Source organism: Lethenteron reissneri, chromosome 24 (genome assembly GCF_015708825.2).
Source record: "Lethenteron reissneri isolate LAM-NWPU_2019-01 chromosome 24, ASM1570882v1, whole genome shotgun sequence".
NCBI lineage: Eukaryota > Metazoa > Chordata > Hyperoartia > Petromyzontiformes > Petromyzontidae > Lethenteron > Lethenteron reissneri.
In genome coordinates this window covers 163,484-181,491 of record NC_083802.1, presented here as the reverse complement: position 1 = coordinate 181,491, position 18,008 = coordinate 163,484, and the positions used below count along the sequence as shown (strand labels likewise).

The window sequence follows — 18,008 nt, the reverse complement described above, 5'->3', positions numbered from 1 at the left end:
GCTTCTGAAAGTGCTCGATGCAGAGTTTGGGAGTCTATGGGTCTCTGTGTGAGTCTATGGGTCTCTGTGTGAGTCTATGGGTCTCTGTGCGAGTCTATGGGTCTCTGTGCGAGTCTATGGGTCTCTGTGTGAGTCTATGGGTCTCTGTGTGAGTCTATGGGTCTCTGTGCGAGTCTATGGGTCTCTGTGCGAGTCTATGGGTCTCTGTGTGAGTCTATGGGTCTCTGTGTGAGTCTATGGGTCTCTGTGCGAGTCTATGGGTCTCTGTGCGAGTCTATGGGTCTCTGTGTGAGTCTATGGGTCTCTGTGTGAGTCTATGGGTCTCTGTGCGAGTCTATGGGTCTCTGTGCGAGTCTATGGGTCTCTGTGTGAGTCTATGGGTCTCTGTGTGAGTCTATGGGTCTCTGTGTGAGTCTATGGGTCTCTGTGTGAGTCTATGGGTCTCTGTGTGAGTCTGTGGGTCTCTGTGCGAGTTTGTGGGTCTCTGTGCGAGTCTGTGGGTCTCTGTGCGAGTCTGTGGGTCTCTGTGTGAGTCTATGGGTCTCTGTGCGAGTCTGTGGGTCTCTGTGTGAGTCTCTGGTGGGTCTCTGTGCGAGTCTGTGCGTCTCTGTGCGAGTCTGTGGGTCTCTGTGCGAGTCTGTGGGTCTCTGTGTGAGTCTCTGGTGGGTCTCTGTGCGAGTCTGTGCGTCTCTGTGCGAGTCTATGGATCTCTGTGTGAGTCCATGGGTCTCTGTACGAGTCTGGGTCTCTGTGGTGAGTGTGTACGTTGAACTTCTTTCGCACCGTGCATAAGCCAACCGTGCCAACCGTAGTTGCGTTGGAAGGACACCAGAGTAAGCAGTAAATAGGGACGTCACTTCTACGCGTGACCTGTTTGGTCAGTCGCGGTTAAGGATGACGGGCACAGGGGTGCGGTGATGGGCTAGGGGTCAAGATAGAGCTGTCGGATTAGGGTTGAGTAGCATGCAAATCTAAAGTTAAAGGTACAGGGATACGCCTTGGGTCGTGGGTTCGGTTAAGTGGGTTAGCGATAGAGACAATGGGGGTTAAAGGTTTACTTTTAAAGAAACATTCTTTGGGTCTTTCGGTAAAGTCACGTCGATAGTAGGTTTAAAGAAAATAACAACAAACTACGACTTTTCGATCGCAGCACAAGCGTTCATCATCAGGAAGAGGGGGTTAGCTTCTCAAGGTAAAAACTGTTTAGAAAGGTTTGAAGTGGGCGTAGCTCAAATGCCAGCAGCCAATGTTAATGTGAGCGGTGGGCAGCGACGGTGGTGGGTTTTCCCACCAATCAAAGGGCTGCCAAGTAAAGGAAACAGTTTGGGGTTGAGGGAGTTGTTGTTGTAGGTGTGCGTAGGGTTAGGATGAGGGGTTAAGACGTAGGGGTGGGGTAAGGGATACGCTGCATGACGATACCCCCGATTCATACTCTTAGTTCTTTCGGTAAAGTCACGTAGGTAAAAAAATTAAATAAAAATTAATAAAAATTAAACAATAAAAATCACGACGTTTCAGAGGCAACACAAGTCTCCGTCATCAGCCAGATTTGCTGCATCAAGATTTGCTGCATCAAGTGATGCAGCAAATCTGGCTGTGAAGTGATGCAGCAAATCTGGCTGTGACGGTCCCACCTGATGACGGAGACTTGTGTTGCCTCCGAAACGTCGTGATTTTTATTGCTTTATTTTTTATTATTTTTATAATTTCATTTATTTACCTACGTGACTTTACCGAAAGAACTGAGTATGAATCCTTGCAGTCACGAAAGCTTCAAATCTAGAATTGATACCCCCGATCCCTACGTATGTGTGGTCACTTAACCCAACCCCCAAACTCTAGCGTTATAACATGACGCTTCGATCTATGATGACAACGCCTGCAAAGTTAAAGGCCGCTTCGGGGGTATGGGCGGGTGGCTATGCTGCCTTGTGAACAGCAGAGGGCATTGCAGCACAACGCATTGCATGTACTACACACCGCCTTCATTCATTCCCACACAGGCCAGCATGGTGAGGTGTGGTGCAGTCACCTCCGATTTTACACTGGTCAACAAAAAATTAACATGTTTTTCTGGCCTGGACTTTTGCAGGGTGCTGATTCCAAATCTGATTTCAGATTTGCTCTATCACATCTCATTTTTGAGATGTGATGCTATCGGCACACCCATTTTCATTGATTTTACCAGAAATTAACTCTGTCACTTATGATTGCAAGTTGTTGCGAGTCAGTGACTGCTTAGTGTTAAAATATGGTGCTGTATTTTTAGGATAGTGTGTTCATAATATCATTTTATGTAGATATCCACATTTATTTAATATTTTTCTTTCGCAGTTTTTATTGAAAATTAAATATTTGATATTTCAAAAACCTGATGTGATAGACAAAAACTGTTGCCAGATTTGGAATCAGCACCCCAAAATTACCTTAAAACCATTGGAATACCTTATGCCAGAAAAAGTGCGTTGACCAGTGTTACCCGCACGGAGTGGGGAGGCCCTCATCCAGCAGTTGATTGGGCGCCACGGTGGCTAGGAGATGTTGACCACCTCGCCTGGTATGCAGGAGGTCGTGGGTTCGATCCTGAACCCTGACGCCTGCTGTATATTTTAACAAGATGATTCCCGTACACAACACGGGGAGGATACGACGAGGGGTGGTTGACATCAGGCACACAACACACACAGTACGGATGACGGTGCAGTGGAAAACCCATCTTAACCGCGTGGTTCAATAAACTAACTCTACAAACCCTGGTGTCTTCCGAAGCTCTCATACCCACTGGAGGAGAGGTAGTGAAGGGCGTTGCACATTTGGTGGTCAGCATCCTCCCTGTCCCTTCGTTTTGCAACTTAGATGCTCTAGAGTGGCACAATGTTGGGGAAGTATACAGGTCACTGAAAAATGTACAAATATAACATTTTTTGTTAATCTTACCCAGTAAAGCTCACCCAGGTATCAATCTACTGGCTCAGGTCTTCGTTACAGGGCGCATTGAGATCTACGGACGCAATGTGCCACTTGAGAAATGTGCTTTATTATTATATCATTATTGTTTTCATTTCAGTCCAAAGACAAGATGATGAGAGGGTCCCGACGGGGCTGTGTTCGACTCCGGGTGAGTGGCAGCGTGCGCGCTGATTGTGGTGGCGGTGGTGGTGGCGGTGGTGGCGGCGGTGGCGGTGGTGGCGGTGGTGGTATTGGTGGCGGCGGCGGTGGCGGCGGTGGCGGTGGTGGTGGTCGTGAAGGACGCTGCTAATGGGCAGTTGGAGGCAGTCGCCCTCCAGCAACAACGGAGGGCGGGGAGAGCGACGCTCATAACAACGACGAGCGGAGTGCCGGGGGGAATAAAAACACAGAAAGTTGGGCGCAGTGGGTAGCACAGCTGGTGGTGCATCTGCGAAACATCTCAGCCAGTCAAACACGTGGCATCTGCTGGGTCTGTCCCATGACGTCTTGCTGGCGCGCCTTCGACACTTCACGTCGCCTCAGGGTGCACCTAGCATGGCACGAGCGCCGCGGTGACGTCACCGCCAGTTACTGTCGCTCCTGAACATCTGTGAATGGGAGCTTCATAGCTCATCGGATTTCTCCAGTATGAATAAATATTCAGATTTTGACTTAGCGGTGAAAGGCGGTTGTTGTTGAAGATCGTCACAAGTGGAGGTGGTTTTGGTGATGTTACAGCCGCTCGTGATGGCACCGGTGATACAATCGGTTGTTCATGAGAGGCCGACTAAGCTTGATCAATCTACCATTATAAATGCTGCTCGTTCCTTACGAACAGAGGAAGGAGAGGCAATTGGTGGTGCGGGGTGATGTTGGGTGATGTTGGGTGATGTTGGGTGATGTTGATACCGGTGGTGTTTGGTAGCGATGGTATTATTGGTGTCGATTTGTTATGATGTTTTTGGTGTTGGGGCGCCATGGTGGAAAGATGTTAACTACCTCGCCTGGTATGCAGGAGGTCGTGGGTTCAATCCCGACCCTGACACCTGCTGTATATTTGGAGTTTTGCGTTTCTCTCTCCCTGTGGCCGCGTGGATTTTTCTCCGGGTCTCTCCGGTTTTTCCCTCCACATTTAGAATCGACGTCACGCGTTTACAGTATTTGGCTGCTATAAATTTCCACGCGATAATAAGCCCACTTCGTTAAACTTTGGTTTGCGATGTCCAGGTCGCTTCTGAAAAAGAGCTTCCATAGCTGTTACCTGGTAAAGTAAAAATATTTTTTCGAATAGTTTTATTTGGGAAGGGTTGTTTTTGCGATGATAGTGAATGTGAGGGTTTAATGGTGGAGGCATCGGTGGTCATTCTGGTATTGTTTTATGACTATGGAGATGGCGCTGATGACGATGACGGTAATGATTTTATTGGCGTTGATTGTGATGTTCTTCTCTCTCCTCTCTGTGTGTAGGGAGCGGTGATTGGCATCGACGATGAAGATGACAGCACTTTCACCATCACCGTGGATCAGAAAACTTTCCACTTCCAGGGTAACTCCCTACTTGCATGAACAAACCAAATAAAAAAAACTCAACACATGCTGCAGACGCTCGGTTATCTGCGCCAATGATGGGGAGGACGGCCGCTGATTATTCGGAATCGCGGATGATCCACGAACTCTAACCATCTTCCCGTGGAAGATTGAGTTTGCCCGTCAACAAATACTGACATATTCTTAGGTTTTTTCGGTAAAGTCACGTAGGTAAAACATTAAAATTAATAAGAGTAAAATAAAATAAAAATCACGACGTTTCGGAGGCAACACAAGCTGTCGTGGATGTGACGGTTCCACCTGAAGACGGAAGCTTGTGTTGCCTCCGAAACGTCGTGATTTTGATTATATTTTACTTTTATTAATTTTAATGTTTTACCTACGTGACTTTACCGAAAAAACCTAAGAATATGAATCCTTGCAGTCACGAAAGCTTCAAATCTAGAATTAAATACTGACGTTCGACCGATCGACGATGCGCGCGCATGCTCGGTCGTAACACTTTGCTGCTCCCGCGCCGAAGGCTCCCTGCCCACTGGGTGGATAGCAGCAGAGCCACAGCCCATCGACATCAACCAAACTCCGCCCCACTGTTTTCCAAGACATTGCAACTACTGTACTGCAGAGGGCGATCGCGTGCGTCTCGAAGGAACAGGAGAGCAACAGATTGTTTGCGCGGTTTAGGCGCCGTGTGACTTGCAATAAGCATTGGCGAGAATAACAATGTCGTGCAACAGACTTTAGATGTCGTCTTGGTTCTTTCGGTAAAGTCACGTAGAATGGAAATTCTCACGACGTTTCGGCCACATCGCAAGCAGCCGTCCTCAGGTGGAGAACAGGTCTGTCGAGAAGACAGTCAGACAGAGTCTTCTCGACAGACCTGTTCTCCACCTGAGGATGGCTGCTTGCGTTGTGGCCGAAACGTCGTGAGAATGATTTTATTATGTTGTATTTTATTTTATTATTTCCATTCTACGTGACTTTACCGAAACAACCAAGAAGATGGATCCCTGCAGTCACGAAAGCTTTAAATCAAAAATTGGACTTTAGATGATTAATTTGGGCATGAGTTGTTCACGTACGTCAACATCTCAGGTTGCGCGGTTAGTCCGCACATTGGACAAAAATCGCGCACGGCGAATAAGCGAGAGTCTGCTGGACACTGAAAAAATTCTTCTATTCAGGCTGATTAGACCACAGGGACTAAGTCGCCCACGGATGCACTCGGTATCGTCACAGCTCGGAAGCTAAAGCGGGGTTGAGCTTGGCAAAGTGATTGGATGGGTAAACGTTATTCATAACAGGTGTTGTAGGCTGTGACAACACAGCCTACAGCACAGCCTACAACACAGCCTACAACACAGCCGACAACACAGCCGACAACACAGCCGACAACAGCTGGTATGAAGGAGGTTGTGGTTTCGATCCCGACCCTGACGATGCCTGCTACTGTATATTTAGAGTTTACGTGTCTCTCTCATCATCATCACGGTGGCTAGGAGATGTTGACTACCTCGCCTGGTGTACAGGAGGTCGTCGGTTCGATCCCGACCCTGACGCCTGCTGTATGTTTGGAGTTTGCGTGTCTCTCTCCCGGTGTTCACGTGGATTTTTCTCCGGGTCCTCCGGTTTTTCCCGCCACGTTTAGGATCAAACGCGCGTTCAGAGTATTTGACCGCTGTACATTTCCACGTGATGATAAGTCCACTTCGTTGAGCTATCATTGGTGATGGCCGGGTAGCTTCTCAAAAGAAAGAGCTGTAAAGCTCAGTGGGCCTTAGCTGTTGACCACGTGATAAGCCACTTAATTGAGCTCCCTCGGATTAGCACGGTTGGCTTCGTACGGTGCAAAAGAAGTTCAACATTCATACAATACCATTCATGGCTAGGTCGCTTCTGAAAAAAGAGCTGTATATACACTGGAGAGTTTAAAAATTTCCATTGGTGCATTAGGTATCCACATCTGCTGCAATGGTTTGTGCAGTGGATGTGGTTTTGGGTGGACCATCAGCTTCCGTGGAAGATCAAACCCAGGGATCTTCTGCGTTGGGTCTTTCACCAGGCGTTTGTGAGTTCTTTTGAACTCGATTCGGCTCTCCAAGCTTCATCGGGGGTCGAACTCGAATTGTCGACTTGACTGTCGGTGGTGAAAGTGATTCAGTGTTTGCGAACGTTCTCCGTCAGCGCGCGACGCAGACGAGCGGGAGAAGTGGATCGGAGCGCTCGAAGACACGATCCAGAGGCACTCGCTGCAGCTGAGGGTACCGGACGCACACACACACACGCTGCCTTACACACACACACACTGCCTTACACTCACACACGCTGCCTTACACACACACACACACGCTGCCTTACACACACACACACACACGTTGCCTTACACACACACACACACGCTGCCTTACACACACACACACATGCTGCCTTACACACACATAACGCTGCCTTACACACACACACACACGCTGCCTTACACACACACACACTGCCTTACACACACACACGCTGCCTTACACACACACACACACACGCTGCCTTACACACACACACGCTGCTTTACACACACACACGCTGCCTTACACACACACACACACGCTGCCTTACATACACACACACATACACGCTGTCTTACACACACATACACACTGCCTTACACACACACACACGCGCTGCCTTACACACACGCTGCCTTACACACACACACACACGCTCCCTTACACACACATACACACGCGCTGCCTTACACACACGCTGCCTTACACACACACACACACGCTCCCTTACACACACATACACACGCGCTGCCTTACACACACACATACACGCTGCCTTACACACACACACGCTGCCTTACACACACACGCTGCCTTACACACACACACACGCTGCCTTACACACACACGCTGCCTTACACACACACACACGCTGCCTTGCACACACACACACGCTGCCTTACACACATACACACACATGCTGCCTTACACACACACACACTGCCTTACACACGCTACCTTACACACACGCTGCCTTACACACACACTGCCTTACACACATACAAAAACAAAATCCCCCCTGTCACCTGATTAGACTATTGGGGCAAGTGCTGTTAGCGAGCAGCACCTATGAAGGCCGGCACTGTGGCGCACGAGGGGGTGGGTGGCCAGCACCACGCCCAACCGCTTTTGCCTCCCCAGTGGCGATGTTTACTACACACCGCACCAGGTGCTCATTTGAGGCTGAGTCGACCTAGGGAATGGCCAGGCGAAAGCCGCTGCTGCGAGGATGACCGAAGTTTTCGTGATGGTTGATGTTCCTTGACGAGGTCAGCAAAGCATTGTGGGTTCATTTGTGAACCTGCCCCCCCCTCCCTGCTCCCCCCACCCCCCTCCTCTGCCGTGCCCCCCAGGACCCCGAGCTGAACTTGACGCCAGGCGGCGGGGACTTTGAGCGGAAACTGGCGGAAGCTGACGCCTACCTGCAGATCCTCATTGAGCAGCAGCAGGTGCCAGAGACGCACGGGGGGAGACACGGGGGAGACACGGGGGAGACACGGGCAGAGACACGGGGGGAGATGGGTGGGGGGAGACACGGGGGGAGACACGGGGGGAGACACGGGGGGAGACACGGGGGGAGACACGGGGGGAGACACGGGGGGAGACACGGGGGGAGACACGGGGGGAGACACGGGGGGAGACACGGGGGGAGACACGGGGGGAGACACGGGGGGAGATGGGTGGGGGGAGACACGGGGGGAGACACGGGGGGAGACACGGGGAGAGACACGGGGGTAGACACGTGAGGTAGTTAACATCTCCTAGCCAGCGTGATGATGATCATAAGAGACACGCAAACTCCAAATATACAGCAGCAGGCATTGTCAGGGTCGGGACCGAACCCACGACCTCCTGTACACCAGGCGAGGTAGTTAACATCTCCTAGCCACCGTGATGATGATGAGAGAGAGAGAGACACGCAAACTCCAAATATACAGCAGCAGGCATCGTCAGGATTCAGGCTCAAATCCACGACCTCCTGTATACCAGGCGAGGTGGTTAACATCTATCCACCGCGGCACCTAGACAGACACCAGGAGATTGTGAGACATAGGGGAAGGCAGACAAGCAATGGGACATCGTCTCGCTCACGCTGCCGCCGCTGTTTGTGCCGCCGTCCCTCCGTGTCCCCGCAGTGCTTCGATGAGAAGCTCAAGCTGTGCAAGGACGAAGAGCAAAGGAGGGTGAGTGAACTCCCCATGCCGGGAGTTTCCACACGGCTTCACCGTGGTATCGGAGCGTGTTTGTCTCGGTGGTAGGCCTCGGCAAGGTCAGGTAAAAGGTAAAAAACAACGAGCCTACCTTTACCCTACACTTACCCATACAAATGACCCGATTACAGGGTAATTACTGGGGTACTACTACACATGAACAAGGTTCATAACAGGTAAATGCTAGGTAGAGCGCTACTTTTACCCTACCGGGTAATTCTTCCGAGCTACCTTTACCCTACCCTTTACTTCACCCCTTGGCATGTCGACACCTTTACCCTTACCTTTTAGCCGTTTACCCGCTAAAAAAGGGTAAATTACCTTGCCTTGCCGAGGCCTACTAGGCCAGTGTGTTAGCGGTTATGTGTTAGCGGTTGTGTGTTAGCGGTTGCGTGTTAGCAGTGTGTGTTTGTGGTGTTGTAAGCGGTCGTTTGTTCGCGGTGTGTGTTAGCAGTGTCTTTGCGGTGTTGTAAGCGGTGGTGTGTTTGCGTTGTGTTTGTCCTTTGCAGAAGGTGGGAGAACTCAAAGGGATCTCCATGGTAAGTCTCCACCCCTTCCTACAAACACACAAAGATCCCCCGTGTAGCCTCCAACAGACTGTCGGGGCAAGTGCTGTTTGCGAGTAGCAGCATCTACACAAAGACAAAGACCCCCCGTTTAGCCTCCAACAGACTGTCGGGGCAAGTGCTGTTTGCGAGTAGCAGCATCTACACAAAGACAAAGACCCCCCATTTAGCCTCCAACAGACTGTTGGGGCAAGTGCTGTTTGCGAGGCGCAGCACCTACACAAAGACAAAGACCCCCCGTGTAGCCTCTAACAGACTGTTGGGGCAAGTGGCTATTAGCGAGCACCTATGAAGGCCGGCACGGCACACGAGGGGGTGGGTGGCAAGCACCACGCCCGGCCGCCTTTGTCTCCCCAGTGGCGATGTTTACACACCGCACCAGGTACTCATTCGAGGCTGAGTCGACCTAGGGGAGGAGGCCCAGGACCGATTTGAATAATCGTCGCCGGTGTTGGAGGCGGTGAGCGGGAATCGAGCGTTCGTAGTGCGGCGTTGCACTCACCGCTGCCACTACCGTTCCCCACACCACACTAACACATGCACGCACACCAATAGAATCTCTTCATTAAGTTAACCCGATTTAATCCATCATTGTCAACGACAGCTACCCGTGGGGCAGGCGTGCGTTGGTTGGTTGGGCGTGTGTCTCCGTCCGCGTGAAAGTGCGTCACGTTCACGATTGAAACGTGCAATTGGAACGCAACTAATGGTGATGACGATGATGGTGATGACGACGATGATGATGGTGATGATGATGGTGACGGTGATGATGGTGACGATGATGATGACGATTGGGGATGACGATGGTGATGAGGATGATAATGGTGATGATGATAATGGTGATGATGACGATGATGATGGTGATGACGAAGATGATGGTGGTGATGACGACGATGATGGTGGTGATGATGATGATGACGGTGGTGATGATGATAATGGTGATGATGAAGATGGTGACCACGATGATGGTGATGACGATGATAATGGTGACGATGACGACGACAATGATGACGATAATGATGATGATGAAGACGACGTTGACGACGATGACGATGATGACGATGGTCATGCTGTTCCCACAGAACATGGTGGAGTCCATAAAGCACTGCATCGTCTTGCTGCAGATCGCCAAGGTGAGATCCAGCCGCCAGGATAATTTAACAATAATAAGAATTGTTATTTCATCTCATCTCACACAGAGACCCACAGACTCACATAGAGACCCACAGACTCACACAGAGACCCACAGACTCACACCCAGACCCATAGACTCACACAGAGACCCATAAACTCGCACAGAGACCCATAGACTCACACACAGAGACTCACAGACTCACACAGACCCGTAGACTCACACACAGACCCATAGACTCACACACAGACCCATAGACTCACACACAGAGACCCATAGACTCACACACACAGACCCGTAGACTCACACACAGAGACCCGTAGACTCACACAGAGACCCATAGACTCACATACAGAGACCTGTAGACTCACACAGAGACCCGTAGACTCACACACAGAGACCCACAGACTCGCACAGAGACCCACAGACTCACACACAGAGACCCATAGACTCACACAGAGACCCATAGACTCACACACAGAGACCCATAGACTCACACAGAGACCCATAGACTCACACACAGAGACCCATAGACTCACACACACAGACCCATAGACTCACACAGAGACCCATAGACTCACACAGAGACCCATAGACTCACACAGAGACCCGTAGACTCACACACAGAGACCCGTAGACTCACACACAGAGACCCGTAGACTCACACAGAGACCCGTAGACTCACACACACAGAGACCCGTAGACCCATAGACTCACACACACAGAGACACACACACACACATAGACCCACAGACACACACACACAGAGACCCGTAGACTCACACACAGAGACACACACACACACAGAGACACAGAGACCCATAGACTCACACACAGAGACCCGTAGACCCATAGACTCACACACACAGAGACACACACACACACATAGACCCACAGACACACACACACAGAGACCCGTAGACTCACACACAGAGACACACACACACACAGAGACACAGAGACCCATAGACTCACACACAGAGACCCGTAGACCCATAGACTCACACACACAGAGACACACACACACACATAGACCCGTGTGGTTGCGTGGCAACGCAGAGCTCGCTGAACCCGGTGGAGGCGGTGAGGAGCGGCGACGGAGAGGAAGCGGCGGTGGTGCTCGCCGGTACGGCAAGCGGCCGCCCGGAGCTCACGCGCGCCGGTACGGTGAGCGGGGAGACGGTGGTTGTGGTGGTGGTGTTGTTGAGATGGTTGTAGTGTGTATGTACGTGCGTTTGAAATTGTATGTAGATCGGGGGAGCGGGGATAATTGGAGTGGTGGTGATGGAGTTAAACAGGCGATGGTGGTGCGATGGTTGTGTTGCTGTTTGAGTGGTGGCGATGGTGTTAAACAGGCGATGGTGGTGGTGGTGAGATGGTTGTGTTGCTGATTTAGTGGTGGCGATTGTGTTAACGAGGCGGTGGTGGTGAGATGGTGGTGAGATGGTGGTGATGCTGATTGAGTGGTGGTGATGGTGTTAAACAGTCGATGGTGGTGGTGGTGAGATGGTGATGGTGGTGCTGATTGAGTGGTGGTGGCGATGGTGTTAACGAGGCGATGGTGTTAACGAGGCGGCGGTGGTAATTGACGGCGTTGAGACATGAGCCGCGAGTCTCGGCCCGAACCCTTCCGCGGCGAACGAGCGATGGCGGTGTCGCGGTCAGCGCAGCCGCTCGGTGACGGAGTCTCCTGCACCGCCCCCCCACTGCCCCCCACCGCCCCCCCACCGCCCCCCACCGCCGTGTGCCGCAGGTTCCCACGGCACCGCCGGGGAGCGGCAGGCGGGCGGAGGGTCGGCGGAGTCGCGCCCCACCACCCTCGACGTGTCCTCCCCCGCGGCACCGTCGCTCGGCATCGCCAAGTCGCCGCCGGCGCCGCCGCACGCCGGCGCCGGCAACGGGGAGGACGGCTCCGGTACGGCCACGGCGGGCGGGCGGCGTGGGTGGCGGGTGGCGGGGAGCGGCGGCGCAGCGGTTAGCGCTGCGAGTTCGACTCCCGCTCGTCGGCCAACGCCGGTGGCGATTATTCCCGAACCGGTCCTGGGCCTCCTCCCCTAGGTGGACTCGGCATCAAATGAGTAGCTGGTGCGGTGCGTGGTAAACATCGCCACTGGGGAGACAAAGGCGGCCGGGCGTGGTGCTGGCCCAAGCACCCCCTCGTGTGCCACAGCGCCGACTTTCATAGGTGCTCGCTAACAGCACTTGCCCCAACAGTCTGTTAGAGGCTACACGGGGGATCTTTGTGTTTTTGTGCTGTGCGGAGCGGTGGTGCAGTGGTTAGCGCTACTCTGCAGCGCTCCCAGCCCCCGGCTACTCGATTTCGATTGCCTCCTTTCAAGCGCTCACCACCACCTCACCACCACCTCACCACCTCCTCACCACCACCTCACCGCGTCCTCACCGCGACCTCAGCGCGTCCTCACCGCGACCTCACCACCTCCTCACCACGGTTTACCGAGTCATTACCGAGTCACCGTCGTCACCCCATGGCAGGCAGCAGCGGCGGCGGCGGTGACGACGACGACGACGACGACTTCGAGGAGGAGGCGGCGGTTGTGTTGACGTCGCCACGCGACGCCGCCGGAGTCCCACACATCTCCTACTCGAGCAGCGAGGACGAGTTCTACGACGCCAACGACAGCGACGCCAACGACAGCACGTCGCCCAAGCCCCCGCGCACGTGAGTCGCTCGCTCACTCGCTTAGTCGCTCGCTCACTCGCTCAGTCATTCGCTCGCTAACTTGCTCAGTCAGTCGCTCGCTTACTCGCTCAGTCATTCACTCGCTCGCTAACTCAATCACTCGCTCACTCACTCGCTCAGTCATTCACTCGCTCGCTAACTCACTCGCTCGCTCACTCGCTCGCTCACTCGCTCAGTCATTCACTCGCTCGCTAATTCACTCACTCGCTCGCTCGCTCAGTCATTCACTCGCTAACTCGCTCACTCACTCACTCGCTGTGTTACGTTTGCTCGCTCACTCACTCACTCAGTCGTTCGCTCACTCACTCACTCGCTCTGTCACTCATGCAGACACGCTCGCTCGCTCGCTCACTCACGCTGATACGCTCGCTCACGGAAAATGACGACGACGATGACAACGACGACGATGACGACGATGATGACGTCTCCACTGCTGCTGCTGTCCGGTCCCCGGGGTGGAACTCAGGTCATTGGGAGCCTCGGGCCTCAAGCACCCCGCCACCACCGAGTCGCTGGTCTCCATCGCCTCGGGCTGCACCAACGACGGTGTGTACCGGGGGGGCGGGGGGGGCTTGGACACAGTGGGCGGTGAGAATGGGTCGTACCACAATGCCGTTCTGTCCCCTGTCGGACTCCGCTGGTCTCCATCGCCTCGGGCTGCATCAACGACGGTGTGTACCGTGGGGGGGGGGTGGGGGGGTGAGAATGGGTCGTACCACAATGCCGTTCTGTCCCCTGTCGGTCTCCGCTTCCTCCTCACCTCCGTTGCCATCTACCTGCCTGCGCTCGAAACGAATCCTCGTTTGACGCGGGGCTTTGGCAGTCGATTGTTGGCGGTTCAATAAATCCACGGCGGCGCATCCTGGTCGTCGCTTTCGTGAGGAGTGGAACCGATGTGTTCCGGCATGGCTCGGCGTGGGTGCGGTATTTCTGCAGCATTGCCAGACGCTCCTGCGTCCCCGGCCTCCTGGCACGGACGCCTGTCATCCGATAGTGGAGCGACAAAGGGTTGTCAACGAGACACGTTGTTACCGCAGTCGGTCGCGCGGCGATTATCGGTCACGCGGCGCGCGTGGCGACGCGTGTTCGTGGCAACGCATGTACACGTGAAGTGACGACTCGTGTACACGTGCGTCGCGTGTACGTGGCGACGTGTGTACGTGCGACGTGACGACTCGTGTACGTGGCGACACGTGTACACGCGACGTGGCAACGTGTGTACGTGCGACGTGTGTACACGCAAAGTGACGACGTGTGTACGTGGCGACACGTGTACACGCGACGTGACGACGAGTGTAGTGCGACATGCACGTGTGTACGTACACGCGACGTGAAGACGTGTGTACGTACACGCGACGTGACGACGTGTGTACGTGTGTACGTACACTCGTGTATGTGTCTACGTACACTCGTGTAAGTGTGTACGTATACGCAACGTGCGACGCGTGTACGTGCGACGTGCACGTGTGTACGTACACGTGCGTGTCGTGCGTGTCGTGCGTGGGGCAGAGCGCTACGACGCGCAGGACGAAAACGACTCGGAGGAGGGGGAGTCGGTGGAGGACCACAAGAGCGTCATCATGCACCTGCTGTCCCAGGTCAAGCTGGGCATGGACCTCACCAAGGTGAGGCCCCCACCCCCACCACCACCCCCACCGCTCCCACCACCACCATCACCGCCCCCATCACCACCCCCACCACCACCCCCACCGCTCCCACCACCCCCACCACCACCATCCCCACCGCCCCCACTGCCCTCACCGCTCCCACCACCCCCACCACCCCCATCACCACCACCCCCATCACCCCCACCGCTCCCACCACCCCCACCACCCCCATCACCACCACCCCCACCACCACCCCCATCACTACCCCCACCGCCCCCACCGCCCCCACCGCTCCCTGCCCTCCCTTCCCCCCTCCCTCCCTCCCCCCCGCTCCCCCCCCCTCCACTCCCTCTGCCCCTTCCCTCCCACCCTCTCCCTCCCTCCAGAGGGGACTCGTATTTCCACCAAAGAAGAGACTCAGGGAGACCTGTGGAGTTACACAGAGACTCATAGAGACTCATAGAGCCCTGTGGAATTATAGACTCACAGAGGCTCACAGAGCTCTGTAGAGATACACAGAGTTGCACAGAGACTCACAGAGACTCACAGAACCCTGCAGAGATACACAGAGTTGCACAGAGACTCACAGAGACTCATAGAGACTCAGAAAGCCCTATGGAGTTACACAGAGACTCAGAAAGACTCATGGAGCCCTGTGGAGTTACACAGAGACTCACAGAGCCGTGTAGAGATACACAGAGTTGCACAGAGACTCACAGAAACTCATGGAGCCCTGTGGAGTTACACAGAGACTCACAGAGCCGTGTAGAGATACACAGAGTTACACAGAGACTAACAGAGGCTCACAGAGCCCTGTAGAGATACACAGAGTTGCACAGAGTTGCACAGAGACTCGTTGAGACTCACAGAGGCCTGTAGAGATACACAGAGGTGCACAGACTAACAGAGACTAACAGAGACTCACAGAGACTCAGAGAGCCCTGTAGAGGTACACAGAGACTCACAGAGACTCGTTGAGACTCAGAGGCTCACAGAGCCCTGTAGAGATACACAGAGTTGCACAGAGACTCACAGAGGCTCACAGAGCCCTGTAGAGATACACAGAGTTGCACAGAGACTCACAGAGACTCGTTGAGACTCACAGAGGCCCGTCCTGCGAGCAGGTCGTGCTACCCACCTTCATCCTGGAGCGGCGCTCGCTGCTGGAGATGTACGCCGACTTCTTCGCTCACCCCGACCTCTTTGTCAGGTGAGCAGCTCCCACACTCACCGCCACGCTCACCACCACACTCACCGTGATACCACCACACTCACCGCCACACTCACCTCCACACTCATCGCCACACTCGCCACACTCACCGCCACACTCACCGCCACGCTCACCACCACTCCCACCACCACGCTCACCACCACGCTCACCACCACACTCACCACCATGCCCACCACTACACTCACCACTACACTCACCGCCACGCTCACCACCACGCTCACCACCACACTCACCACCACACTCACCACCACACTCACCACTACGCTCACCACCACACTCACCACCATGCCCACCACTACACTCACCACTACACTCACCGCCACGCTCACCACCACGCTCACCACCACACTCACCACCACACACACCACCACACTCACCACTACACTCACCACCACGCTCACCACACTCACCACCACACTCACCACCATGCCCACCACCACACTCACCGCCACACCCACCACCACACTCGCCCTGCGTCTCCCCACGTCTCCTAATGTCACCCTACGTGTGTCCCCCCCTCCCCGCGTCTCCCAGCGTGGCGGGCGGCGTGGACGCGCGCGAGCGCATGGTGGGCGTCGTGCGCTGGTACCTCTCCTCGTTCCACGCCGGGCGCAAGGGGTCCGTCGCCAAGAAGCCGTACAACCCCATCCTGGGCGAGACGTTTCACTGCCACTGGACCGTGCCCGACCACCACCACCAGCAGCAGCAGCACCAGCAGCAGCAGCAGCAGGGAGAGGTCGTGGCGGCCGTGCCGGCAGCCCCAGCGGAAGAGACCAGCGTCAGTGCCCCCACCACACCCGCCACCACTCCTCCACTACTCCCCCCCCACCACTACTCCCCCACCACTACCCCCCCCTACCACTACCTTCATCACCCCCCCCCCACCACTACCCTCCCCCCACCACTACCCCCACCACCACTACCCCCACCACCACTACTCTCCCCCCACCACTCCCCCCTCCCACCACTACCCCCCACTAGCTCCCACATCACTAGCCCCCCCTCCCCACCACCACCACTCCCCCCCTACCCCATCTCTCCCCCCCCGCCCAACCATGGTGCTGATGATGATGGTGGTAGTGATGATGATGATGATGGTGCTGGTGTTAATGATGGTAATGGTGATGATGGTGACGTTGGTGCTGATGGTGATGATGATAGTGCTGGAGATGGTGCTGGTGATGATGAAGGTGCTGACAATGATGGTGATGGTTTTGGCGCTGATGATGATGGTGCTCGTGTTGATTGTGGCGCTTGTGATGATGGTGCTGATGATGACGATCGTGTTGACGATGATGATGATGGTTCTGATGCTGGTGATGATGGTGCTGATGATGACGATGGTGCTGATGATGACGATGGTGCTGATGATGACGATGGTGCTGATGATGACGATTGTGTTGACGATGATGATGGTGCTCGTGTTGATGGTGGCGCTGGTGTTGATGGCGCCGGCGATGACGATGATGCTGACGATGACGTTGATGGTTCTGGTTATGATGGTGATGGTGCTGATGATGATGGTGATGGTTTTGCCGCTGGTGATGATGGTCCTCGTGTTGATGGTGGTGCTGATGTTGATAGCGCTGGCAATGACGACGATGCTGACGACGACATTGATGGTTCTGGTGACGCTGGTGATGACGGCGCCTGCCGACGTCACCGCGTGATGTCCCCTCCCTCCAGCAGGAGCTGGCGGCGGACGGGCCGGTCCCGTGGGCGACCAAGGGCAGCGTGACGTTCATTGCCGAGCAGGTGTCTCACCACCCGCCCAGTGAGTCGCGCGCTGTTCACACAAGGGGCGCCCACGCTGGCTAGGAGATGTTGACTACCTCGCCTGGTGTACAGGAGGGCGTGGGTTCGATCCCGACCCTGACGATATAGTTGAAGTTTGCGTGTCTCTCTCATCATCATCATCACGGAGGCTAGGAGATGTTAACTACCTCGCCTGGTGTACAGGAGGTCGTGGGGTTGCGATTCCGACCTTCACGTATGTTTGGAGTTTGC

General features: G+C 54.4%; 1 protein-coding gene across 4 annotated transcripts in view; it reads left to right on the top strand.

Moving 5' to 3' along the window:
• LOC133346363 (oxysterol-binding protein-related protein 9-like) overlaps positions 1-18,008 on the top strand; it is a 28,346-nt gene that overhangs the window by 1,212 nt on the left and 9,126 nt on the right. For 2 of the 4 annotated variants that reach the window (XR_009755552.1, XM_061557860.1), the window contains exons 2-16: positions 3,068-3,118; positions 4,417-4,495; positions 6,682-6,758; positions 7,907-8,002; positions 8,690-8,737; positions 9,274-9,303; positions 10,413-10,463; positions 11,522-11,624; positions 12,216-12,377; positions 12,956-13,142; positions 13,630-13,709; positions 14,673-14,788; positions 15,895-15,980; positions 16,536-16,779; positions 17,688-17,775. Coding sequence is in view for 3 of the 4 variants with exons in the window: in XM_061557860.1 (XP_061413844.1) it covers positions 3,068-3,118; positions 4,417-4,495; positions 6,682-6,758; positions 7,907-8,002; positions 8,690-8,737; positions 9,274-9,303; positions 10,413-10,463; positions 11,522-11,624; positions 12,216-12,377; positions 12,956-13,142; positions 13,630-13,709; positions 14,673-14,788; positions 15,895-15,980; positions 16,536-16,779; positions 17,688-17,775 (1,498 nt within the window). In the remaining variant the exon portion in view is untranslated. The remainder of the gene's footprint in view (positions 1-3,067; positions 3,119-4,416; positions 4,496-6,681; positions 6,759-7,906; positions 8,003-8,689; positions 8,738-9,273; positions 9,304-10,412; positions 10,464-11,521; positions 11,625-12,215; positions 12,378-12,955; positions 13,143-13,629; positions 13,710-14,672; positions 14,789-15,894; positions 15,981-16,535; positions 16,780-17,687; positions 17,776-18,008) is intronic. The other 2 variants (XM_061557861.1, XM_061557862.1) reach the window with 2 other exon arrangements.